General features: G+C 44.2%; 2 protein-coding genes across 2 annotated transcripts in view; one reads left to right on the plus strand and one right to left on the minus strand.

Moving 5' to 3' along the window:
- LOC136526140 (mitogen-activated protein kinase kinase kinase 1-like) overlaps nt 1-20,132 on the plus strand; it is a 51,257-nt gene extending 31,125 nt beyond the window's left edge. The window contains exons 2-6 of the mRNA XM_066518903.1: nt 18,922-19,075; nt 19,173-19,248; nt 19,331-19,384; nt 19,501-19,605; nt 19,935-20,132. Of these exons, the coding sequence (XP_066375000.1) occupies nt 18,922-19,075; nt 19,173-19,248; nt 19,331-19,384; nt 19,501-19,605; nt 19,935-20,132 (587 nt within the window). The remainder of the gene's footprint in view (nt 1-18,921; nt 19,076-19,172; nt 19,249-19,330; nt 19,385-19,500; nt 19,606-19,934) is intronic.
- A 3,308-nt stretch (nt 20,133-23,440) lies between these two features.
- Nucleotides 23,441-24,433, minus strand: LOC136529745 (non-specific lipid-transfer protein 1-like). Its single transcript, XM_066522813.1, has 2 exons — nt 24,010-24,433; nt 23,441-23,685 (listed from the first exon to the last, which is right to left on the minus strand). The coding sequence occupies exons 1-2, from the start codon at nt 24,354-24,356 to the stop codon at nt 23,676-23,678; spliced, it is 357 nt and encodes a 118-aa protein (XP_066378910.1). The 5' UTR covers nt 24,357-24,433; the 3' UTR covers nt 23,441-23,675.
- Between the last annotated feature and the right edge of the window lie 2,931 nt (nt 24,434-27,364).

The following is a 27,364-nucleotide window of genomic DNA, read 5'->3' on the forward strand; positions in this document are numbered from 1 at the left end:
CCACTATGTTTCATGAAGATGCGCAAGGACCCATTGTCAATATTGAGGGGAATCTTGAAGCACGAGTGGGCGGTTCTACCACCAGGTATTATCGAGGCTGCAACACCATATGTAGTTGTTGCCACGGCAATCTTATTCTCGCTGCGTATAGTAGCGAGCAGGGTCTTGTACAGATTGGTCGTTCCGGTGCCATCAGGTCCATCCATGAAGAATACACCTCCATGTTTGGGACCAACGACAGACATTGCAAGGTGGCATGAGTACCTATGTGAGCAGTGAAAGCATCTAGGCCCCTAGTTGGGTTTCGGTGATTAATGACAATACGAGATTACTGTGACTAACGTGTGTTTTGTAGATGCAATTATGTTAGGTCATGGTAATGACAATTGATTGGGCAATCATGGTTGTCATGCCCCTACGATGGAAATCATTTCAGTTTTCAAAGGATGGACAACAAGGTTAAGGATGGACTAGTTCTAAGTGTCGTTTGGTGTTGAAGAGACACTTAGAGTAGTTTAGGAATTTGTTTTTCCTTTGGCCGTACTATTAAGGGGGTATGGACTGGTAGCTTGACCTAGGTGAGTCTAGTGGGCTAGGTGTTGTGCACACTTGTCAAAACTAGCACTAGGTAGCTCCTAAATAGCCCTTAGATCAATTGGAGCAAACTTCATTCACATATGATTGTGAGTTGGAAGTGAATGGAGGGTCAAATGTTGACCGGACGCTGGTTCTGGTGTGACCGGACGCTGGAACAAAGTCTGGTCAGTTCATTTGATCAAGGTGAAGTCATCTGGTTGCAACCGGACGCTGAGAGAAATGTGACCGGATGCTGGGTGCCAGCGTCCGGTCAACTCTAGTAAGGTTCTAGAGAGGGAGAATCCTGATCGGACATGTCCAGTCAGTGGTGACCGAACGCTGGTTAGGTTTTGGCTACTGACTGGATGCTGAGCAGCAAAGTAACCGGACGCCTAGCATCCGGTCAACATCAGTAAGGTTCCAGAGGGCAATTTTTGTGACCGGACGCATCCGATCAGTGCTGACCAAACGCTGGTCAGCGTCCGGTCACAACTTAACTGCTCAGTGGCTGGGAGAACTGACCGGAGTATCTGGTCACCTTGACCAGAGCATCCGGTCACCCCGTAGTGGCACATAACGGTTTGTTTTGAATGAGGGGTTATAAATACTTCCTCTATTCACTCAAGGGATCACTTTTGCTCATTCCAACAGCTAAGAAACACCCTTGAGAGTGCTTAGAAGAGTAAGGTCCTAGTGAGGTGATTGAGATTTGAGAATCCAAGAGAGAGACCTCATTAGTGAAAGCAAGAGTAGCAAAGTGTGCATCCACCCTTCTCATTAGGCTTGTCATGGTCAAGTGAGAGTTCATGCTTGTTACTCTTGGTGATCGCCATCACCTAGACGGCTTGGTGGTGATTGGGAGCTTGGTGATCATCCGACGGAGCTTATGGATGACCCAACTCAAGTTGTGAGCGGTTGTGGGTGATTCACTATGACGGAGTGTTGAAGAATCAACCCGTAGAGAGCACTTGATCCTTGCACGGATCAAGAGCTACACCCTTGCGCGAGTGCTCCAATGAGGACTAGTGGGGAGTGGCGACTCTCTGATACCTCGGCAAAACATCGCCGCGTTTCTCCTTCTCTCTTTACTTTAAGCATTTACTTTGAGCAATTCAATTCTTGCCTTTACTTTCTTAGAATTGCCATGCTAGAGTAGGATTAGAACATAGGTTGCAAAACTTTTATGTGGTAGAACAATAGAAACACTTTCTAGGCACAAGGGATGAAGTGGGCTAACCATAGGGTTTAATTATTGCAAAGAATTTTAGAATTAGCCCAATTCCCCCCCCCCCTCTTGGGCATCTTGATCCTTTCAATTAGTATAAGTGCCTCGTGCTCACGTATTTAGGCTTAACCGCCTAGAGAATGATGTCTCACGGGGATGGACCTCCTCCTATCTTTGAGGGGGATGATTTTCCTTATTGGAAAATCCGCATGGAGGCATATTTAGAAGCTCTAGATGTTGGAATACTTAGAGCCGCCTCACAAGGATTCCCAAAACCTCGAGATCCCACGCACCTTCAAGGCGATGAAGTGAACTATGAGAAATGGAATGCAAAAGCATGAAACACCATATTTAGAGGCCTTTGCAAAGATGTATTTAACCGGGTGAGGAACCACAAGGACGCCCATGCACTATGGTCAGACATTTGTGCGCTCCATGAGGGAACTAAGAGCGAACGTGAGGAATGCTATCATCTCATAATGAAAAATTTTAATTCTTTTGAGATGCTTCCTAAAGAGAGTGCTAATGAAATGTACTCATGCTTGAATGTTCTTATAGAGGAAGTCAATGGGCTTGGACTCACTCAAATGCAAACTTCTGATGTTGTAAGAAAAATCTTGAGTGTCCTCCCCATTGATAAATATGGGCATATTGTGACCGTGCTTCATCAAGATGATCTTTCCACCGCTACACCAACTCAAATCTTGGGAAAGATCAAAGCTCATGAGATGTACATGCACATCACACCACAAGATGGCTCATCCTCTACCAAGAAGAAAGACAAAGACTTAGCATTCAAGGCTAGCCAAGAGAAGGGCAAAGCAAGAATTAAGTATGAGAGCTCAAGTGATGATGAAGTTGATGATTGAAGTCTTGCTCTCATGGTGAGAAGAACTGCCAAGATGCTAAAGAAGCTTAACAAGAGTGGCATCAAGTTCAATGGCAAGAAAAAGAAGTTCTTCACTAGCACTAGAAGGAAGCCAATCTCCGAGATGGATTGCTACAATTGTAGAGAACTTGGTCATCTAGCACATCAATGCACCAAGCCCAAGAAAGACAAGTACAAGAAGAACAAGGGCAAGAAAGATGACTCAAGTGATGAAGATGAAGATGAAAAGAAGAAAAACAAGCCATACAAGAAGAAAGATGGCAAGAAGAAGGACTTCCACAAGAAGAAGAAAAATAGGACGGCATACATCATCGGTGATTGGCTCACGGATATTGATTCATCTAGTTGGTCATCCGGTGATGATAGTGATAATGAGAAGGTGGCCGCAATTGTGATTGACTCTTCATCATCTTCACCGACACCACTACCATCATCCTCTACACACCTATGCCTTATGGCCAAGGGTGAACGGAAGGTACCAAATGATGATGATAGTAGTGGTGATGACCATGATAACAATGATGATAGTGATAGTGATAGTGATAGTGATGATGATGATGAATATGAATCACCTTCATATGATGATCTTGTAAAATTGCTAAATCAATATACTAAGATCATTAGAAAGACTAGAGCTAAGAATGATAAGCTAGAAGCTAAGAATGATTCTCTTTTAGCTAAATGTGAAATAGCCGAAAAGGCTAGTGTTGAGCTTAGAGAAGCAAATGAAGCTATGTCATCCAAACTCAAGGAGCTCAAATATTCTAAAAAAGAGCTTAAAGATAAACATGATAAACTTGAGGGGATGCATAAATAGCTCATCACTAGCCACAATATGCTAAAAGAAGAATATACAACTCTCAAGATCAATCATGATAATCTTGCTATCGCTCAAGAATTTTTATCAAATGAGCCACATGATGCTACTAACGATGTTGTTAAGATTGATATAGCTACATCATGTGATGATTTAATTGTTGAGAGCATTAAGCAAGGATCTAGTGGCAAAGGCAAGCAAGTGGTTGAAACCGACAACAATGATGAGTATGTCAATCTCAAGCATGATAATGAAAAGCTCAAGAAAGATCTTGAAGAGCTCAAAACCACCAACACTATAGTGCTAGAAACTCTTGATCATGATGGTGATTTGATTCTTGAGAATGAGAAGCTCAAAGAAGAGAACAAGAAACTCAAGGAAGAGAAAAATAATGATGCACTCAAGGAAGAGAACAAGAAGCTCAAGTTGGAGAAAGAGCATCTCAAGATTGGATTGAGCAATTTCACAAGAGTCAAGCATCTTCAAAGTGAGCTACTAATGAACACCGTTATGAAGATAGATAGAAGTGGCATTGGGTATTTGGCAAACCAAGAGAAGAAGGCTCAAGCTCAATAACAACAACACAAGTCAAAGCCAAAGCCAAAGAGATATTTTGAGTGTGCACAAGAAGGCCAATTTGCCCATGAGTGTTAAACTCCACCACCACAACCCTTGCCCAAGCATGCTAGACCCTTTGCTTTCAATGCTCATTACATGCTTAGAAAGGACTCTAGTGGAAAGATGAAAGTTATGTTCTTAGGACCTCCCAACAAGAATAGGCCTACGAAAATTTGGGTAGCAAAGTCACTTGTTGACAAAGTCAAGGGCCCTCAATAAGTTTGGGTTCCTAAAGCTTGATCTCTTGTGTGTAGGTGAACTACAAGACCGGTGAAAGTCATTGGGTAATTGATAGTGGTTGCACACAACATTTGACCGGTGATCCTCGTATGTTCACCTCACTAGATGAAGAAGTAGATGGACAAGAAAGAATCAAATTTGGAGATAATTCAAAGGGCAAAGTTAAAGGATTGGGCAAAGTGGCAATATCAAATGATCATTCAATCTCAAATGTGCTATATGTTGCTTCATTGAGTTTCAACTTGCTATCCATTGGACAATTGTGTGATCTTGGCTTTCAATGCCTATTTACCGAGAAGGAAGTGGTTGTATCCAAGAAAGATGATGATCAAGTAATATTCAAGGGATTTGGATACAACAACCTATATTTAGTGGACTTCACCTCCGAAGATGCTAACTTGAAGACATGTCTATTCACCAAAACAACACTTGGGTGGCTATAGCATAGAAGACTTGCTCATGTTGGGATGAGCTGACTCAAGAAGCCAATGAAGAATGATTTGGTGAGAGGGTTGAAGGATGTGAAGTTTGAGAAGGACAAGCTTTGTAGTGCATGTCAAGCCGGCAAGCAAGTTGCAAATACTCATCCTACAAAAGCTTTCATGTCAAACACAAGAGTGCTAGAGCTCCTTCACATGGACTTATTTGGACCAACAACATACAAGAGTTTGAGAGGAAATCTTTATTGTCTTGTGATTGTTGATGACTACTCAAGATATACATGGGTGTTCTTCCTTCATGACAAATCCAAAGTTGCATCATGCTTCAAGAAGTTTGCCAAGAGAGCACAAAATGAGTTTGAAGTGAAGCTCAAGAAGATTAGAAGCGACAATAGGAAAGAATTTGACAACACAAACAATGAAGCCTATTGTGATAAAGTTGGGATCAAGCATGAGGTCTCCGCAACATATACTCCTCAACAAAATGGTGTAGTTGAGAGAAAGAACTAGACATTAATCACACTAGCAAGAACAATGCTTGATGAGTACAACACACCCGAAGCTCTATGGACGGAAGCTATCAACACTGCATGCTATGTATCCAACCGCCTATTCCTTCAAAAGTTCCTTGGCAAGACACCTTATGAGTTGCTCAATGGAAAGAAGCCGGACATCTCTTTCTTTAGGGTGTTTGGTTGCAAATGCTACATCTACAAGAAGCGGCAACACCTAGGGAAGTTTCAAAGATGTTGTGATATTGGTTTTTTTATTGGTTACTCATCAAAGTCCAAAGCATATCGAGTATTTAATCATGCCACTAGCTTGGTTGAAGAAACATAGGATGTGGAATTTGATGAATCTAACGGCTCCTAAGGAGCACATGAGAATCTTGATGATATAGGGGATGAACCATTGAGGGAGGCTATGAAGAACATTACAGTTGGAGACATCAAGCCACAAGATGATGAAGATGATATACAAGTGATCAATCCACCTTCTTCATCAAATGTGCCACAAGATGGTGATAAAGATGGGACAGAAGAAAATGAAGATACTCATGTCCCCCATGAGCAAATGGTGACACAAGCACAAGATGTTATTGCTCCACAACCTCCCCCTCAGGTGGTTGATAGAAGAAATTCACCTCTGCTACAAGCTCATCCATAAGATCTCATCATAGGGAGTCCATCAAAGGGTGTAATGACTCGATCTCAAAAACTTGTTTCATTTATTGAACATCACTCTTTTGTCTCTTGCTTTGAGCCTACTAAGGTAGAAGAAGCTCTTTAAGATCCAGATTGGATAAACGCCATGCATGAAGAGTTGAACAACTTCACCCGCAATGAAGTTTGGACTCTTGAAGAGCGACCACAAGGTGCAAGAGTCATTGGAACAAAGTGGGTGTTCCACAACAAGCAAAATGATCAAGGCGTTGTTGTGAGGAACAAAGCAAGACTAGTTGCAAAGGGGTTCTCTCAAGTTGAAGGGTTGGATTTTGGAGAGACCTTTGCACCAGTTGCAAGACTAGAAGCCATTCATATCCTCCTTGCATATGTATCACATCATGAAATAAAACTATATTAAATGGATGTGAAAAGTGCATTTTTAAATGCCTTTATAAATAAACTAGTCTATGTTGATCAACCTCCCGGATTTGAAGACCCTAGATATCTTAATCATGTTTATAGGTTGTCCAAGGCGTTATATGGGCTTAAGCAAGCCCTAAGAGCTTGGTATGAGCGCCTTCGGGATTTCCTCATTGAGAAGGGCTTCACAATTGGGAAGGTCGACACCACACTATTCACCAAGAAGCTTGATGGATATATCTTCATTTGTCAAGTGTATGTTGATATCATATTTGGATCATCAAATGAAGATTCTTACAAAGATTTTGGTGAATTGATGTCGAAGGAGTTCGAGATGTCAATGATTGGAGAGCTTACATTCTTTCTTGGTTTTCAAGTCAAGCAAATGAGAGAAGGGATTTTCATCTCTTAAGAAAAGTACACCAAGGATCTTCTCAAGAGGTTCAATATGGATGAATGTAAGCCAATCAAGACACCTATGACATCTAATGGACATCTCGACCTAGATGAGAGAGGTAAAACGGTTGATCAAACTCTCTACCGCTCTATGATTGGTAGCTTGTTATATTTAACCACATTTAGACCCAACATCATGTTTAGTGTGTGTATGTGTGCTAGATTTCAAGCTTATCCTAAGGAAGCTCATTTGATTGCCATTAAAAGAATCCTTAGGTATCTTAAGCACACACCAAACATTGGCCTTTGGTATCCCAAAGGAGCTATATTTGAATTAGTTGGCTATTCTGATTCGGATTATGTCGGTTGCAAAGTTGATAAAAAAAAGCACATCCGGAGGGTGCCACTTGCTTGGTAGATCACTTGTGTCTTGGTCCTCCAAGAAGCAAAATAGTGTGGCTTTGTCCACTGCCGAAGCGGAATACATTATCACGGGTGCTTGTTGTGCACAAATACTTTACATGAAGCAAACTTTGCTAGACTATGGTGTAGTTCTAGAAAAAACACCTCTTTTGTGTGACAATGAGAGTGTGGTAAAACTTACTAATAATCCGGTTCAACACTCTCATACCAAGCACATAGATATCCACCATCACTTTCTTAGAGATCATGTAGCTAAGAATGATATTTCACTAGAAGGTGTAAGGACCGAGGATCAATTGGTGGATATCTTCACTAAACCGCTAGATGAGGCAATATTTTGTCGGTTGAGGAATGAGCTCAATGTGCTTGATTTTAGCAACTTCACTAGAAAATGAGCTTGTGTTGTCCCTTGCATTGCATTGTAAAATACAACATGTTTAACTTTTGGTAATGCATTTAGGGCTTGTCTAACATGGTTAAGATAACCGCTGAAAAGTGTGTGAAGAAGCTTAACCTTAGATCAAACTTGACAAGCAACTAGAAGTACTTTCAATTATTGCATTGCATATGCATGAATATTGTTTTGACGTTTCTCTTCAATCACTCTTTTATTACCTATTTTCTTAAAAAAGAATTATAGCCTAAGGCAAAATACTTTGAAAAATTTGAGGGTTTGAGAGAGATCACTCACATCAGTCCTAATTGGTGTTTATTTGGGTCTTATTGAAATTGGGACTCGATTGGGAACAGGCAGCATGAAGGAACTTTGAACATCTGCTGAAAAAGAGTGACCGGATGCTGCACCAGACTCTGATGTCCAGCGTCTGATCAGTTCATAGGAGGTGAACCATGCTGCGAAGGAGTGACCGGACGCTGGAACAATGTTCTCCCTGCATTCGGTCAGAATGTGATCCTACGTCCGGTCAAGCGAAGAAGACGAAGACAGGATCGACCGAACTCTGGCTGCATCTGGTTAGTGGTGATTGGACATGTCCAGTCACGACTCGAGGGGTTTTGGACCTCTCTGGAGTCGACCGGACTCTGGGTGGCAGTGTCTGGTCATTGCCACCGGAGCGTCCAGTCAGTAGAAAACGTACAGGATTTGTACTCTTTTTCGTTTCCTTTTCTACTCTGTCATGGGGACCCCATATAACCCAACCGCCATACCACCGTGACCTAAGCCCGCATCGCAAGCGCCCACGCCGACATCGCCGCACCCGTGCCCTAGCCGCACATCTCGCCGACGCATCCCGCACCATCGTGCCCACGCCGCACCCGTGTCCACGTCGCTTCCATGCCGCCGCACCACGCCAGCCGCCGTAGCTCGCTCGTGCGCCCGCTGCACTCCCATGCCGCCGTGCCCTGCTCCAGAGCCATGGCCTATGCTCCCCTATAGCAACAGCGCCACCACGCTCTTGCCCTAGCCCATGCCCGAGCCTCTGCTTCATGTGCCCGAGCCACATTCCACTGCCCTACATCTTCTCGGCTGTCACTGCACGTCGCACCTAATTGCCGATTCGATGGTGCTCATGATCCATTCCTATTCTCTTCGGTCATCGGTTTTTCAGGTATCAATCCATCATCTCTAATTTCGTACCTATTGCTTGCTTCTTAGGGTTTCGTATCTCTAGATGTATATTTAAATTATTCATATATATTCGATCTATTCTATCGTACAACGAGTCGATGTTTCTGAGGTCACTTTGGCAGTTGTCAGTCAACTCAGGGCCAAGCTTGCGAGTACGGATTGAGGCCAAGCCTTGGAAGTGTTAGTGATAGTTGGTTCTTGTCTGAGGTAGCAGATCATTCTAGATGGCATGTGTCAAGAATGCCGGAGGTGGTCTAGGTGATGAGGATCCGAGGCCTCCACCTTGCTTGCCTACTGATGTGAAAGGCAAGGTGACGAAGAAGATCATGTCGAAGAAGCGGAAGTATGCAGATGCTGATACAGCGAGAGCAGCCACAGTTGCAGCTGTCGTAGAGTGTGCAGAGAGAGGAGGTGATAGGACTGGAGTCTAGATTGTAGATCAGCTTTCACCAACATAGAGGGCAGCTATAGAGCAAGTTGAGGGTCGTCATGGTAGTCCAACTAGGACTATCATGCTTGAGGGACGCCGTGTTGCTTTGGAGGAGACTCAGCCTCGAGGGGGGGGGCACAACAGCAGATAGAGCAGGCTTAGGAGGGAGAGTAGGCAGAGAAGACAGAGCAGGCACCACAACATCACCGCTCTAGTCATACCCATACCCAGGTGACACCGAGGGCAGAGACACAACGAAGGGGTTCTTGTCCGCCTCCCAGACCATAGGGTCCGCCTCTAGTGACTCATCTAGATTTGAGGGCCGCCACAGCCAAACAAGTGCAGCAGCTCAGATTTGTGCAGTTTGAGGACTGGTTCCCGCCTAGGAGGGATGAGCATGCTTCTAAGGGGTTCTATACACTACTATAGGAAGATTTTTATAATGCATATCTTAACAGTGGGGTTGCATTCAGGTCTTAGAGGGTCTGTTCTATTGACGCCATAGTAGCAGCAGCTGGAGAGCAGATTCATCCTCACCTCTCTTACTTGCCAGGGCTGACAGATTTACTTGGATGGACAGGTAGATATGTTCCATCTTGGGTCCGAGAGTTCTATGCTACACTTTGGATTGACCCAGCTCACATGTTCATTCACTTTGCATTCAGAGGCCGAGATTACAAGCTGACGAGCTTCAGGGTCAGAGAGATACTCAGGCTACAAGATTGGCCCATCCGTATACACGAGGTTTGCTATGGACACATAGAGCCTCCTAGACACCCTCACGGTGGTCTTGTGCTTCCTACAGATCTAGTTTGCCCTTGCTTCACAGAGCCATTCGGTGAGGGGTCGAGCAGGACACCTAGGGATCTCACTCCTATAGCCAGACTGCTAGATGCTATCATGAGGAAGACCCTACTTCCAAGGATGGGATATTGCGAGGGCTTGACTCGCATTCAGTTGTGGCTACCGACCGCCCTGATGCAGCAGATAGTCTTTGATGTATGGGATGTCATCCTTTCTGAGATGGAGGATACCCTTGAAGAGGGATTCAGAGGACATAGACAGCTACCTTATGCTCACTGGATTACATTTTTGATTCACAGGGCAGTTACAGTGATGCCTCTAGAGATGTTGGCAGAGTATTCTGGTGCTACTACCGAGTTCCCTGCATATAACTTGACCCAAATGCTCCGTCATAGCAGGCCGAGTGCACCTAGCCAGCCAAGCCATCATCCAAAGGTGCTAGAGACTGCAACCTAGTAGGATGAGACTATCAGGGGCATTGCAGCTATAGAGGAGGAGCAGTTAGATGCTCAATAGGAGGGTATGTTAGAGAGTGACACTAGTTACCTCAGATGATGACTACCATGATATCCCTCAGATGCCTTCTCGATGACATGACCATGAGGCCGGTAGCTCCAATTTAGCTCCACCTACACCATAGACAGACCCCGCTCTCCTTGCTATTCTTGAGCAGATGAGGCAAGATCAGGCTCGCTAGGCCTAGGAGACAGCAGCTGCTCTAGCACAGGTTCAAGCTAGACAGGACAAGTTCCAGCGTCAGCAGGAGGCTATCCAGCAGCAGCAGCAGTAGCTCCTCATGCAGCAGTTACTTGGATTCATGCAGCATGTTGTCTCTGCTATTGGGGCTCCACCACCACAGCCTTCACCCTAGATCGGTTAGCCTGCCACCACTTCTATGACTCTAGCTTTATAGCCTAGTGGGCTTCAGAGTCAGCGACAGACAGCGGCACAGTTTCCTTCGCCTATAGAGTAGGTGTTCTAGTGGTTGCCTCGCTAGTGCTAGCCCCGCAGTTCACACCTCTACAGATGGGCTTCACACCGCCTCAGACTTCCTCGCTGCTTGTGCCAAATACCTTAGTCTCTAGGAGCCTTGGTGCGACATTCAGTGAGTTGACAGGGTAGCCTACTCCACCATATCTACATGTCACTGGTCCTTCCACAGTTGCTCCTATTACTAGGACTACAGAGATGCTCCCTTCTTCAGTTGCCTCATCAGAGCCACTTGCTATAGTCATACCTGTAGAGTCTCAGGCCACACCAGTACCAGATCCCGACCCTAACCGCTTCAGCGTCACTTCCAACGATAGAGAGTCAGACTGCATAGAGCTCAGGATCAGATGATGATGGCGCATAGTTCTAGATTGCTCATCGCACTTCAGCACCCGACTCGTCCGCTGCAGTCCCATCGACCGACACTTAGGTTTTGGTGTTTGACGCCAACGGGGGAGAGGGATCGAGTATGATAGACATGGGGAGCGATACATTTAGGGGAGCTTATCTATTACATCTGGATTTTTATGTGTGATACTTAATATGCATTCATGTTTACTTTTATACATTGAACTACATAAGTGTGATCGTAATCGTGATATTTATGTGATAGTGATATTAACGTGATATGTGACATGTGTGCTCTCTACTTTGATCTTTATATATGTCATATCACTTGGTTATGCTCATTTGCCTTGCTTCCGTGTTTTACTCCGATGCAAATGAGCTTTATTATTTGTACTCATGCTTATTTCATATCTATTGAGTACATCATGTTGGCTTAGGTCATATAAGCTTGCCTAACTTTCTTGTTCTTATTGTCAAAAGCTTATATGAACCAAGCATGTTGAAAACCTCATCTCTTTTACATACTCGAGGTTGTATTATCATCAATCACCAAAAAGGGGGAGATTGAAAGCATCTAGGCCCCTAGTTGGATTTTGGTGATTAATGACAATACGAGATTACTATGACTAACATGTGTTTTGCAAATGCAATTAAGTTAGGTTATGGTAATGACAATTGATTGGGCAATCATGGTTGTCATGCCCCTACAATGGAAATCGTTTCGGTTTTCAAAGGATGGACAACAAGGTTAAGGATGGACTAGTTCTAAGTGTTGTTTGGTGTTGAAGAGACACTTAGAGTAGTTTAAGACTTTGTTTTTCCTTTGGCCATACTATTAAGGGGGGTATGGATAGGTAGCTTGACCTAGGTGAGTCTAGTGGGTTAGGTGTGGTGCACACTTGTCAAAACTAGCACTAGGTAGCTCCTAAATAGCCCTTAGATCAATTGGAGCAAACTTCATTCACATATGATTGCGAGTTGGAAGTGAATGGAGGGTCAAATGTTGACTGAACGCTGGTTCCGGTGTGATCGGACGCTGGCATAGAGTCCAGTCAGTTAATTTAATCAAGGTGAAGTCGTTTGGTTGCGACCACACGCTGAGAGAAATGTGACCGGATGCTGGGTGCCAGCGTCCGGTGAACTCCAGTAAGGTTCTAGAGAGGGAGAATCCTGATCAGACGCGTCCGGTCAGTGGTGACCGAACGATGGTCAGGTTCCGGCTACTAACCGGACGCTGAGCAGCAAAGTGACTAGATGTTGGGTTCCAGTGTCCGGTCAACATCAGTAAGGTTCTAGAGGGCAGTTTTTGTAACCGGACGCGTCTAGTCACAACTTAACTGCTTGGTGGCCGAGAGAACTGACCGGAGCGTCCAGTCACCCCGCAGTGGCACATAACGGTTCATTTTGAATGAGGGGTTGTAAATACTTCCTCTATTCACTCAAGGGATCACTTTTGCTCATTCCAACATCTGAGAAACACCCTTGAGAGTGCCAAGAAGAGCAAGGTCCTAGTGAGGTGATTGAGATTTGAGAATCCAAGAGAGAGACCTCATTAGTGAAAAGAAGAGTAGCAAAGTGTGCATCCACCCTTCCCATTAGGCTAATCGTGGTCAAGTGAGAGTTCGTGCTTGTTACTCTTGGTGATCACCATCACCTAGATGACTTGGTGGTGATTGAGAGCTTGGTGATCATTCGACGGAGCTTGTGGATGACCCAATTCAAGTTATGAGCGGTTGTGGGTGATTCACTGCGATGGAGTGTCGAAGAATCAACCCGTAGACAGCACTTGATCCTTACACGGATCAAGGGGGGCTACACCTTTGCGCGGGTGCTCCAACGATGACTAGTGAGGAGTGGCGACTCTTTGATACCTCGGCAAAATATCGCCGTGTTCCTCCTTCTCTCTTTACTTTAAGCATTTACTTTGAGCAATTCAATTCTTGCCTTTACTTTCATAGAATTGTCATGCTAGAGTAGGATTGGAACATAGGTTGTAAAACTTTTGTGTGGTAGAATAATAGAAATACTTTCTAGACACAAGGGGTGAAGTGGGCTAACCATAGGGTTTAATTATTGCAAAGAATTTTAGAATTAGTCCAATTCACCCCCTCCCCCTCTTGGGCATCTTGATCCTTTCAAGCAGTCAGTGCGTCCCTGCAGCTTGTTTGTTTTCTACCAAGTATAGTCACGGCAGCACCCATGGAGGCATATAGAAATGTTAGCCCTATAAAAAATACTACTTGTCCGCCGTCTTTAACGATCAAATCCGACCGCCAACTAAGGTGCAAAAAGAGGAGAAATTGGTAATCTTAAAACACATATGTATTTACTATTAACCAAGTTCGACATGTATTTGGAGAACATTATTTTGCAGGTCACAAACACAAATACATGGAAGATTTCACCGAAAGATGCTTTCCGACACCGATTTGCGCAAAGAAATAACAAATACGTCCATCAACTCAACTCAACCGGGACAAAACACTACGGAGGAGTGACCCACGTCCAGCCCACAGCCCACCGCGCGACGGCAGTGGCGAGATGGCATGGTCAAGGGGAAGTCAACCCCTGCCGGGGCGCCTCAGCCACCCCTTCGATAGGTGGCATGGCTCCATGCTGAGGCGGTGGGAGCCAGTCCTCGCATCAGGAATAGCCTCCTGCACCGTCTTGAGCTTTGTATAAATAGAGGGGTACCCCCTCTACAACACACACAACGCATTGAGCATCACCCCCACACACCTCACTCACTCTTGTAGCTTTTCCTTTTTAGTAGTAGCTTTAGAGCAAGGCAAAACTATCTTGGAGAGTTTGGCTCCTTGAAAGAAGAGATCTTTGGGTATGAATAGGAATATGAGTTCTTCCAAAGTCATGCTATCATCATACATTTATAGTCGTACTTATGAACTAGAGTATAGTTATTGTGTTATAATCTTGATATATGAACTAGCCTATAGTTTGTATGTCATGAGAGTAGCACACTTAACTTTATGCTTATCAATTCATATAACTTATATAATCGGAACTAGAGCTAAGTTGAGGTGGCGGTTCATCGTGCTGTTAGGCGTGCCTAAGTTCTTTACCTGTCGAGCCGTAGGGTCAGGGATCCAGGGGCTTTTGGTAGTTTCTGTATACACAAGCGTGGTGCTTGGGTCTGAAGAAACAGGTGAATGGATTGTTCCTTTCTACGGTTGAGGAGTAGGAGGCAGGTGGTGACAGCCATGTCCGTCCCTTGTAATCACCCACGTTCGACTTGGGTGTAAGAGTCTAAATTGTCACATGAGGTTGCTAGCATACTAGTACTCGATAGCCTCCCAACCTGTTTCACACTTAGCCCTAAAACTAATTATGTAACTTGTATGATTATTAACTAATATTTGTATTATTATATTAGACCAATGCTTGCTCGACTTAGGTTATTCCTTTTATTCTTTCTCTTTATTTTATCCTATGAGGAATGCAAAGTGTGTGTTCACTATGTTGAAAATACCATTTTTACCCCCGCTATGAATAATTGGTGTACTTGCAAGTATTATTATTCAAGTTCATATCCATACTAGACTCTTAATCAAATGTCTTACTTTGGGAAAATATAAATAACGATACTCTGAATACTTCCGGGTGAAATGCTACAATAATAGTTCCGTGCACTCGCGGATAAATATCTAAAATTGTTAAGGAACTATCAAGGCTATTATTTAGTGACATTGCTAATCACTAGTGATGTTGCTAAGTAATACCGACAAGGCACTTCTGACACCGTTGCTGGGGATACAAACCTAGTAACGATGCGTATTTGGCGCTATTGCCGAGAATGAATTCTAATCCCATTGTTAGGGGTGACGCTAAGAAATGGCAACACTGCTCCACGTATGCCAAGTACATATTGTGGCCACCTTTTGTTAAACTTCGTTTTGATTCGTTGCAGCTTTTTCAATGCCATAAACTTAGGCCCAGTTTAGTTGCCAAAATTTTTGGCAAAACAACACTGTAGCGTTTTCGTTGTTATTTGACAATTAGTGTCCAATCTTAATCTAATTAGATTTAAAAAATTCGTCTCGTGGATTTCGTCTAAACTGTATAATTAGTTTTTTTTATTTATATTTAATGCTTTATGCATGCGTTCAAAGATTCGATATGACAGAGAATCTTGAAAAATTTGACATTTTGGAAGGAAAGCCTTACACCATGCAACTGCTTTTATCTTTCTCCTGCTCTGAGTGTCCTTGCAAACGTCTGCTTCACTCCAACGTGCTTCTCATCTGATGCTTCTGCAAACTGTCAGCTAAGCTGTTTCTGCAAGAGACTACGGGTTGTTTGGTAAAGCTCCTCACTGCGTTCGGCTGGTAGGTTCTCCACTTGTTTCAGCTTGTGTGAGCTTATTCTCTCTCACAAAATACTATTAAATCATCCGAAATCATCCAAAATCAGCCAAAAACATATCAGCCGAACACCCTGCCTGTTCCTATAAAAATAGCTTTAGTTGTGGCTTCATCTATAAAGCAGATTTGTTTGGAGAGTTAAAGTTGTTTTCGTGACCGTTTGGTAAAATAGCTTCTTCTCGTAGTTCCAAGCGGTAAAATCTCTATAATACTATTATTTTTTTTCTTTTTTTTTCTCTTTTCTCTTTTTTTTTCTTTCCCTAACATTATCCGGTCGCTTATTATTTTTTTTCTTTTTTTTTTCTCTTTTCTCTTTTTTTTCTTTCCCTAACATTATCCGGTCGCTCGATGCGATTGCAACGGCACGGCCGCATGCGAGTACGCGTGCGTCTTCAACCTCGCAGCGCGCCCGTCCCGCAACTGCACGCACACGCGCCTCGGCGGCCCTTGCAGTCGCGCGCTCGAGCGCCACCGCGCCCCGCGCACCTGCGCCTTGGCGAGACAGCGTCACGGCGACCCCGCGCGGCCGCGCCCCCACCTCGACTAAGCTGCTCTGCCCTGGCGCCACTCCGCCTCGAGTCTGCGTCCATCCCGGAGCTGCGTAGACCGACGGCGATGGTCCAGCTCGGCAGCTAGTCTCTGGCCACAAGGTCTGAGGAGGGGTATTTTTGACTGTGCCTGCCAAGACGGATGATGGAGCCAGGTGAAGCTCGTTTTTTCTGCTCTTCCTCTCGTCTGCGGCTCCCGTGAGTGGGAAACGCGGAGCTTCACACACGCGGAGCATCGGAGCAGCACGACACACTGGTGCGTTGGGGCTGGCCGTATATACTGTGCGTACAAGTTGGATTTTTGGTATCACAGCCGTCATATCAGAATCTGTTTCGGTTTTGGTTTCGGTTTCGGTTTCGGTTTCAGTTTTGGGACGCGCGCACGCGCACGGTTGGACGAAGACGCTGGTTAGGCCCAGCTTTCAGCGGCGTTCGACGCAGGAAAGACGGGAAAGCAACCGCGCGGCACTACGAATTTTTGACGGAACAGAGGAAGGTGGGGCCCGTGGTTTCGTGGTTGCAGTCGGAGTTTTCCATGGCCAGGGCACGCGCACGATAATTTTTGTTGGACGAAAGCCATTAGTACTTTTTAGGGGGTACTAGATGTTTCCATATTCCAGTGGTGATCGTTGGCGTTTTTCTCCTGTTTCCCTATTCTCTTTCCGTATTTCACGGGATGGAGGAAACGAAGATGGACCCGATCGAGTGTCGGACAGCCGCGCGCGAAGATGCGTTTGATGAAAACCTTTCCTATTTTTTTAAGTATATATATATATACACTGTTCTACAGCTGACCATAAAATAACTTATTCTGTGTCCACTTTGAGTTACGATAGTTACTATGCTAATTTAGAAGACTACAGTAATTTCTTACTAAATGATTTACTATAACATTATGGTAAATACCACCGTTAGTTATAGTAACACGAGTATCGTAAATGCATATTCATGTTATAGTAAATTGGTATAAACATTATCGTAAATCAAGGTGGCTATAGAATAAGTTATTCTATGACCAGCTGCAGAATAGCCATACCCTATATATATCTACTGTTCTGTAGCTAACTATAAAATAACTTATTCTGTGGCCACTTTGAGTTACGATAATTACTATGCTAATTCACGAGATTATAGTAACTTCTTATTATGTGATTTATTATAACGTTACGGTAAATATCCTCATGTGTTATAGTAACACAACTATCGTAAATATGTATTCAATTTATCGTAAATTAGTATATAAAATTATCGTAAATAGAGGTGGCTACAGAATAACTTATTCTGTAGCTAACTACTGAATATACTCACTATATATATATAATATATATATATGTGGCCTTCCAGCAACTTAAATTGCCCCGGGGATCAGACCGCAGCACCGCTAGCTCGGCGTTCAAACATTCAGCTCCTCTCGAACATGGCCAAGGAGTTGACCCCTCACTTGCCCAGCTTAATTACCAGTAACCGTGCTCAGCTTCTCGTACAGCTCCCTCGGTGATCACTACGTGAAAAATAGTTTATAGTGATGGAATTTTTTTTTCTTTAGGGGCAGCTGGCATAGCAGCCGGCCCTACAAATAGCACAGTAGGGGCGGCTGGTAATATGAGCCGCCCCCTACAAATGCGTCGATTTGTAGAGGCGGCTGGTATTACCAACCGTCCCTACTGTGTCCATTTATAGGGGTGGCTGAATCACCAATCGCCTCTACAAATACCCGTTGTATATATAGCGGCCAGAAAATTCTCTCCCCCTCCCCTCTCTCTCTCTCTCTTAGTCTCTCTCCTCTTCACTGGCTCTCTCCCTCGACGCGGACAGGGCGGCGGCGGCGCCTGGCGCGAGCGGGCGCGGCGGCTACGGCCACCTTTCTCCACCTCCTCCTCCCCCCATCGCACCATTTCCTTTCTCGGCTCCTCCCCTCTTTGCCCGAGTTGCTAGCCTCCTCCCGTCCTCACCGTGGACCGCTTCCTCCACCTCCGCTTCCACAGCAGCCGAGCGAGGTCAACTCTTCTGTCGTCGGAGAGAGAGAGAGAGAGAGAGCGAGGGCGGGAGCGGGGAAGAGACGGGAGGGTCCCGGATCTGAGCCGAGCTGCGCTCTCCGCGCGCCCATCACCGCCCACCGCCTGACACCCAGGTCTTGTCGTCCCGCGCAGATCTGCTGCTGCTCCTGAGGTAAATCGCCAATTGCTTGAACCGTACTCGGTAGATCCAGTATGCTTCCGCGAGCAGAGGGTAGATCCGGTCGATTACGCTGCTTCAAACATGTTTCTCAATCATCCAATTATTTTTCTTGACTTCCACTGATAATAGGTAATTATTTTGTTTCACTGTTCCAGGAGATATCTCTCTTGAGTCGTTTGGAGCATGAAAATATAGTTCAGTATTTTGGAATAGATAATGTACTAAACTCATTTCTATAGTCATGAAATTCATTTCCAGAATAAAACTATGATAAGCATACATTTATTTTCTATATTAAAATTTTCTCTGTGTGGTGATTGCTTTGTTGTGCTCCCTTTTGTGCTCTCCTTTTGTTCATATTACATGCTATCTTCAAGTATATGGTAGCTGTCCATCATGAACGTTTTTTTAATGTTAAATTTATGGGACGAATTCTTTGCTGGAAGGTGGGAAACTATATATTTTTCTTGAACTTGTTACTCAAGGATCTTTGGCAGCTTTATATCAAAACTACCGTTTGCAAGATTCACAAGTATCAGCATATACAAGGCAGATTCTGAATGGTTTGCACTATCTACATCAGCAGAATGTTCTGCATAGGTGAGTTAGGATTGAATCAGAATGATGTATCAATTTGATTTTTCTACTTTATATCTAGATATTGAACATGATCACCCCCTATGTTACTACTTACTAGAGATATAAAATGTGCCAATATCCTAGTTGATGCAAGCAGATTGGTCAAATTAGCAGATTTTGGACTTGCAAAGGAGGTATTCACTACGACATTCTAAACATTCATCTAAGTTCTACATCTACATGTTATGCTGACTCTTTCTAATTTGCATTCGCAAGATGTCAATTTTGAACGAAGCAAAATCTAGCAAGGGCACTGTGACAAACAAAAGCGTGATATGACTTCAAGCTATTACTTTACTTTGTCACAAAAGTGATGATAAAATTTGGTCTTGCCAGTTGCGACCCAATATTGTGGGCATTTCCTGATGGCATATTTTCATTATTAGGTTGCTAAGGCTAAGCCATATGGACCTCCAGCGGACAAATGGAGTCTTAGCTGCACAGTTTTGGAGAGGCTGACAGGCAAAGTGCCATACCCTGATATGGAATGGGTGAGTGATTGTGCCTCCTCAATTTTCTGCTGCAGCAGTAACAAACTTGTATATACAACGTAGTTTAAAGTTTAAACTTTGAATACAAGAAGAAAGAAAGAAGATCCGTGTGGCTACCTTTCCCGACTGATAGATTTGTTGTTTATCTATCTATGTTTGTTTGTGCAAATGTCATATTGTATAGTGGACCAAAAATAGCAGTAGTCTTGGTCAAGATGATTCCATTATTTTTGTGAGAAATATCATAAATGCGCACACACAAGTAGCACTCTCTTGATTGAAAGCTATACTTTCAAGGTGAATGATATCATATTTCTCCTGTTTTGTAGACACATGCTTTGCTTAAAATTGGTAAAGGAATACTACCAGAAATTCCTAATACATTATCAGAAGATGCGCGTAATTTCATAAAGAAGTGTGTCCAAGCAAATCCAAATGACCGGCCATCTGCTGCTCAGCTATTTGAGCACCCATTTGTGCAGAACCGCTGCAACAATATGGCGTCTGATGTCCTCATTGATTGCTAACATATTTGATTGTACATAAGCTGGTAAGTCTTCCTACCTCCTATTAAACAAACAGCTGCTTTGATCATCTCCATTTTATCACTCAAGAAAATATTTAGCTGAACTTGCATGTACTAATGATTTTTTTTATTTTATAGATTTAACCTACGTGCGTGAGCTGTTGCTATAATGAGGATGACCCCTGGCCTGAATTCAGAGAATGATCCCTCAATCTGAAGGCATTCCTTGCTCAATCAATTTGCATCGCTCGTTGCAGGCATGATGCTAACCCATACACAAGCTTTATAAAACAATACAGTGGGATACGTCGACATCTTTACCGTCCTCACTCTTGGAGTTTGATTTGGTTATTATACTAATTAGTTATTTTCTCACTTATGTGGATTGGCAGTGTGCAGACGAGTGGATGAGAAGTTCAGCATGGCTATCATCGATGCAAGTCTAATGCAATGGCTAAAGATCAGCATAGCTGTCATCAGCCAAACTGATGCTGCGGTCGCTGGTTGCATCTGGTCTAGATGCTTCGAGGCCAAACTACACCACCTCTGGTAATTGTGATTTGCACACGCTCTCAGACAGCCTCTGAAGTTTTTTTCGCACACAAAAATGATTTCAGGTTTATATAGCAATCTGTGTGCTTTAGTTGTATTTGTACATCCAAAACAGTCCAATTTCAGAGAATAAAATGAAATTTGGGGGTGCGTCTTGGAGCTGGGGTCCTCTGTTTTTTTAGTTATAGGCTTATCTGCATATAGCAATAATTTATCTCTTTCTCATATCTATTTCGAAGGACGGGCCTGGTGCAAGCGGTAGAGTCTATATTTCTATTTGTAACATTGCAATGCATCATAGATGATTGAATAGATTTACCTTTCCATGTAGGCTATAATCCGATTTGCTATTTGGATTCAATTGGTTTACTTTTCATTTTCTTAATTCTCTTGCTTCAACCATTGGTGTTATTTTTTTTCTCATGTGTAGGCCTTACATGATCTAGTTTCAAATTAGACACAATTACGGATATAATTACTGCATCATAGATGATTGAATAGGTTTATCTGAATCCATTGGGTTTTCTTTGTAGCTATCTTTTCTCAGAATTTTTGGTCTGCTGCTATCTTCACTCAGCCTGAATGAAGGAAAGGAGTCCTTTATCAAGATGAACATGATCGTTACCACCAACGAGGATCCAGACAAGGTGAGAATTTGAACTCTCCAGTTTTGAGTCTTCATGCCAGCCCATTCAGGCCACGTTGACAAGATTTATGTCTGGCACTGCACAACTAAATAGTTGTGACCACTTCTTCCATATATGAAAACCCTCTTCATGAAGCTCTGTTAAGTCTTCTTGGTGTCAAAGCACGAATCAGCGTGCTAGGTTTCACAATAGTTCTGTTAACAGCCAGGAATATAAGTTATGATGGAGTTGTGTATTGTCATGGAATATTTGTTATAATATGGTATAAATAAATGTGTATTGTCATTGAGTTTCAGTACAATCGCAGAAGAAGATAAGTCATGATGGAGTTGTGCATGAAAAATATATGTTCTGGTCGATTTTAAATTATAAATTTAATTTTTTTTGCGAAAAAATACACTGTAGGGGCAGGTGGTACTGTACAAATAGATATTATAGGGGCGGCTGGTACTGTAGCCGCCCCTATAAATCGATTTGTAGGGATGGCTGATAACACCAGCCGTCTCTACAAATCGATTTGTAAGGGCGGTCTAGGAACCATCTCTACAAATGCATGATTTATAGAGACGGTTTGATAGGGGCGGCTGGCTGAGCCGCCTCTACAAACCATCGCCAGCCGCCCCTACAAATACCTTTTGTAGTAGTGGATCTTGCCTTTCGGCTCTGCTGCTAGGTCTGGGCAAACATTGAAGCAAACTCATCATGAGTTTCCCACATCAGCTCGTACTTATAGCGTTTTCCCTTCCCCTTTTGTTCTGCGCCCAAGGATGACGCCATCTGAGAAGAATTGGACCATGATCTGAAGCTGCAGACGTTAGTTGTTGCACCTCAGCTAAGTGGAATCTGGAGCACCACTACGACGTGGCCAGAGCCCAATCAAGCCGCACTCGACACCAAGGCCCCCAACACCTTTTTCTCAATGGTCCAGTCACGACCAACAAAAGCCCAAATCATGGAAGCCACACACATCCACCATCTCGCAGAAACCCACGGTCTGGGCTAAACTTCTCTCCTATGCACCTACATTTCCCTCCCTATGAAGGACTTCAATAAAATCTCCTATACATAACCACGGCAACTGTAATGTGGCCATGATTGATCTGATCGTATCCTACGACCTGTGTCGTTGTCCCACCTGCGCTTCACCATACACACAAGTCAGCCGCCATGGGTCTTCCCCATTCTCTGTGATGGTAGCATCAATATGGTACTGAGAATACAGTAAAATTTCCACTCTCGTTTTATTATTCCAGAAGATGCCCAGCCGCCACTGTGGCCCGCACTGCTTATAGCAAAAAGAACGATCAAAACCGAGAGTACTCTTCAAACTTTCTACCCTTGCTTTGTGTACTTCAGTTTCGATGACACAGAGGACGGCCGGAGCAACTTTCTTCGCTAAATCACGACGCCCCTTCGCTGTTGCGGCGTTGTCCAGACCACGACAGTTCCAAATGAGACAACTCATTGTGCCTGGTGGTGCTCATCCTCGGAGCCCGCCAAAAGTTTACTCGAGCTGCCATCTTCTCTGTAGCCATCGTGCTTCTTCAGCCTCTTCTTCATGTCGGACGCTTCTGCCACCATCCTCGCAGACATCCGATCCGAATGCTCCCGTCGTTTCTCGACTGGGCGCCAAGGCCGGGCAGCTGCGAGAGGGGAGCCCCGTGATAAGCCCAAACGAACGACAGGAGGAGACCGACGGGAGGCCGCGCCAAGATCCTCCCACTACAGATTGCGGAGGAGCCACCAAATCCTAGGAACCCTAGGTTGTGGCCACGGGGCGTCTTGCCTTTGCTGTCAATTGGATGAAAGAACGAACAAGCGACATGGGTCGGGTTCAGAACTTGTATGGATTGAGCTGAGCCCATACAAGACCGTGGGTTAATTATTTCAGAATGTTTTAATTAATATTAGATGACTTCCCCTCAAAAAAATTAATACGGAGTATTAGATAACTTTAAGATGCGTGTAATTTCTTTTTAGAGATCTACTGGAGCAAAACTCTTGTTGTAAAAGTGAATTAAGCAGCTAAAAGTGTGTGTCGCGCGACTAGGATCAGTGTTCAGTGAGAACGATCTACGGCGATAAACCTCTGAATACAGGAGACATTGAGTAGACATTATAAATGGATCACAGCAGTATGTATAGTTGCAAACACGAGTACAGGCGAGATTAACACAGATAGAACAAGCAAGCCAACGACGGCATCACACGATTACAGGCGAACACTAATCAGCACGACATCACCAGATCCTTTATTCTAGTAACTCAATGCAGCTCCAGCATACTAGTAGGGCACCTGTCATCAACATCCGTCGTATGGATTCTGATAAGGGAACATGATTCCTTCATTCAATCCTGCCAATACAAACGGGGCAAATAATAATGTTAGTTTCGCCTCTAATAATGTTTGATTTGACTGCCCCAAACGCCTGAAAGGGAGGAATTATATTTATAGATCATGACGGTCAAGTTGCAAGTTAAAAGGCTACTCCATCCGTCCTACGAAATTTGATGTGTTATGATTCAAAATTTGTGACAAAATACAAAAAACTTTGTTTTAGCTTTTGAAACTAGGATGTACCCCGTCCCCCTTCACAGAAAGAACCTGCCCAGGTGCACGCACGCATGCATGGTGTACGTGCGTGCCGGTCTGTGCAGCTGTTGTGTAGGAGTACTCACTTGTCGCAGTCGATGTCGGGGGTGATCTCGTAGGAGATCGGGACGCCGCAGTCGCCGGGCAGCGCCTGCGCCGCGGGCAGTTGGGCGTGGACCTGAAGGTAGGCCGCCTTGAGGCACCGGCACGTGGCCTGCCTCGCGGGCCTGGTGTCCGCGGCCGCGTAGAGGGCCCTCACGCCGCCGCAGCACTGGTCGCTGGGTAGGGGTGCGTTGCCCTGCAGGAAGGGCAGGCACGGCGACAGGTCGTTGAGCACGTCGGGGCACGAGATGTCGGCCCGCACCTGCACCGCGGCCTCGACCGCCAGCATCGCCACCAGGAGGACTGCAATGCCCGAGCTGCTAGTCTTCATGGCTGCTGGTGAGATGGCTGGGTGACAGCAGTGAGAGGAGCTAGCTAGCTGGTCCTGCCTGTTGATTAATTAGTGTGTGATGCTGGTGCTATTGGCTCAGCATGGTATTTATAGGGCGCGCGCGAGATCATCAGGAGGTTTCCAACGGTGGTGGTTCAAGTTTCAAAGCGTGGGAAGCGTTGAATTTTGGTGGCCGGTGCAGAGTCCTTGCTCGTTACTGTACCGCATGAGTATTTTCCAAGTAAATCTTTAGTCTTTAGACCTTCAAGGAGTAATGCAGATGCGGCGCAGTAGGCTTTTGAGGTAGGTATTCCGTTGGAGGACGACGTCGAGGCTCTTGGCCTCTTTGGGGGTGATACTCATCAGCTTGGTTCGCAACAAACATCTGAAAAAAAAAAACAGGTGCTCTGGTAGTCTCTGCGTCGCTCCTCACGCTGGCCCCTGTATTCCAGGCTCATGCGGCGCACCCGCGCGTCTCCCACAGATGACAGACCCACACTGATGGCGTGTCCCGGATTACTCTCTTCATGCCATTTGTGCCGAGCTCCAGCCTCCAGATTCCAGAGCAATCTCGCAGAAACCGCACAATCCACCACCAGCAGCAGCAGCTGTTAAAGATCATGCATATCTAGTGAACTGTTCTACTGCTCATTTAAAAAAAATAAAAGGATTTTTTTTCCAGTTTCTACAAGAACTTTGCAGTGAACCAAGTATTATTATTATATAGTTTCACTGTCCGGCTGATAAAGAGATGTTCTTTAAAAGCGAGATAAGTGTGAGACCGTATGACTAGTAGCAAACTGAACTCTAAGCTTACTACTAGAAGAGAACCACATATTCTTGATAAAAATCTCTATTAGCTACGGTCTCCATCACTCAGCATGTCTGCTTCAAATTTGGTTGGTTGGACTAATGGACTCCTTTTCAAGTGTGGACTAGATCGTGTCTAGCAGATCGTCCTGAAATAGTTTGTAAATAAGAGTGTAATGGTTTTACAAAAATTGTATCATTTCTGACAAACATATAGTCTAAAGGTTGCACTTGCTCCCACTCAAATTTGAGATTACAGTTTTAAGTCTAGTTGTTGTAAATGTTTGGAAAAATAGTCATATCTATTGGTAGTTGTAAGCCAAATGCTATGTGAACAATCCTCCAAATAAATTGTGCTACAAGAAACTCAAAGAACAAATGATGGATGGTTTCTTTGTTGTCACAAAAACAACACTTTTCATGACCCCTCCAATTTCATTTAGAAGATTATCATTTGTTAAAACGACCCCCTTTATTAAGAACCAAACAAATATCTTGACTCTTAGGGGTAGCTTGAGCTTCCATAATAAATAAATTAGAGGCATTGCAATTTAGTAAGGGTCCATTTAATAGAGTGATTGTTCATAGAGTTGCACAAATGCCACTAATGTGACTAGTTCATTCCATTTAAGTAGGTTATCCCCACTAGCGTTCTACGAAAAAAAAATTTAAGAAATGTGATGCTAAAAACACGAGCAATTGTTATATGATTCTTCCTGTGACATAATATAAATATGATACTATTCTTCGAGGATGAAGTTTCATAACCATTTATCCTCCTAGATTCTAACTTCAGTACCACTATAAAGGCTAAAGGTGGAGAACCCTGAGAATTGTTTTTTTTTACCCTCATAAGGCCTAAGGCTGGACGAAAAACTCGAAGCTTGTTAGCTCGTTCGGCTCGTGGCTGGCTCGACTCGGCTCGTTATAATAACGAGCCGAGCCGAGCCAAGATTTTAACTCGTTAGCTATAACGAGCCAACTCGAGCCAGCTCGCGAGCTAAACGAGCCAAGCTTCCAGGAAAAAAAGTATCAAAACTTATATTAGTTTTTGTATTACTTCATGTCTTGCACTTTACAATTGACCGGTAACTGGTCTAGACCCTATAAATTGACTGGTAACTGGTATAGATGTATTTCTTTTATATTATTATTATTCTCAAACTTTAGATAAATACAAATATTATATTTTGTGTATTTTTTATATCTGGCTCGCGAGCTTAACGAGCCAGCTCGAGATTTTAACGAGCCGAGCCGAGCTGACTTTCTGGCTCGTTAGGATAACGAGCCGAGCCGAGCTGGCTCGTTATCTTAACGAGCCAGAACGAGCCGAGCCGAGCCAGCTCGTTATCCAGCCTTAATAAGGCCTAACAAAACTTGTGAATATCTTTGTCGGTGCAGAAAGTGATCAACACGTAAATATTTATAGTTTTGCTGTACGTTGTGATCGGATGTGGCCTAACACTCAATGACATAGGGTTTATACTGGTTCAGGCAATGTGCCCTATGTCCAGTTTGAGTCGGTCGGTGACTTTATTCCTAAGCCTAGGTGCTCGAAGTTTGTTGTGGGGTTACAAATGAGAGGGAGTAAGATGGGGTTGCAAGAGGTCCGGTCGGACTCGGGATCGAAGGGCCGAGAGAGACGGGAGCTACTACGTGCGCTAAGTATTTAAGCGTGTACTCTGTTGGAATCGTTCGAATCATAGGTTGTTCGACTCTGTGAATCGATCGTCCTCCTTTTGGAGGGAGCGCATTCCCTTTTATAGATGAAGGGGATGACTTTACAAGAGAGAGTGTGAGAGAAAAAGTGTGTGTGTGCTACCTAGTCTTGTTGCCCAGGCCGTCGGGTACAAGTTGGTTTATCGACGCCCACAACACTGTTGATGTTCAAATGCATGTGGTAGGTTCCATTGTCTTCTTCTGGTATGACAGATGTCGGCGGCGACCATACTGTAGGATAAATGTCGGTGCCCACAACATTGTTCATGTTCTGACATGTCTGGAAGGTTGCGGTGCATCCTTCTGACACAGCCTGACAGTACTGTCCTGCAGGTGTGCAGGGTATGACCCTTGATATTACGGTTGACCGGAGCTCCCTGCCTTACTTGCTCTGTCCGTTTCCTGGGTCTTCACCGAGGGGGTGTCCCCGGTTGGTCGTTCCACAGTCGGCTCCGACCTCCTGGTCGGAGAAGAGCTGT

The sequence above is a fragment of the Miscanthus floridulus genome, chromosome 19, assembly GCF_019320115.1.
Source record: "Miscanthus floridulus cultivar M001 chromosome 19, ASM1932011v1, whole genome shotgun sequence".
Classification (NCBI taxonomy): domain Eukaryota; kingdom Viridiplantae; phylum Streptophyta; class Magnoliopsida; order Poales; family Poaceae; genus Miscanthus; species Miscanthus floridulus.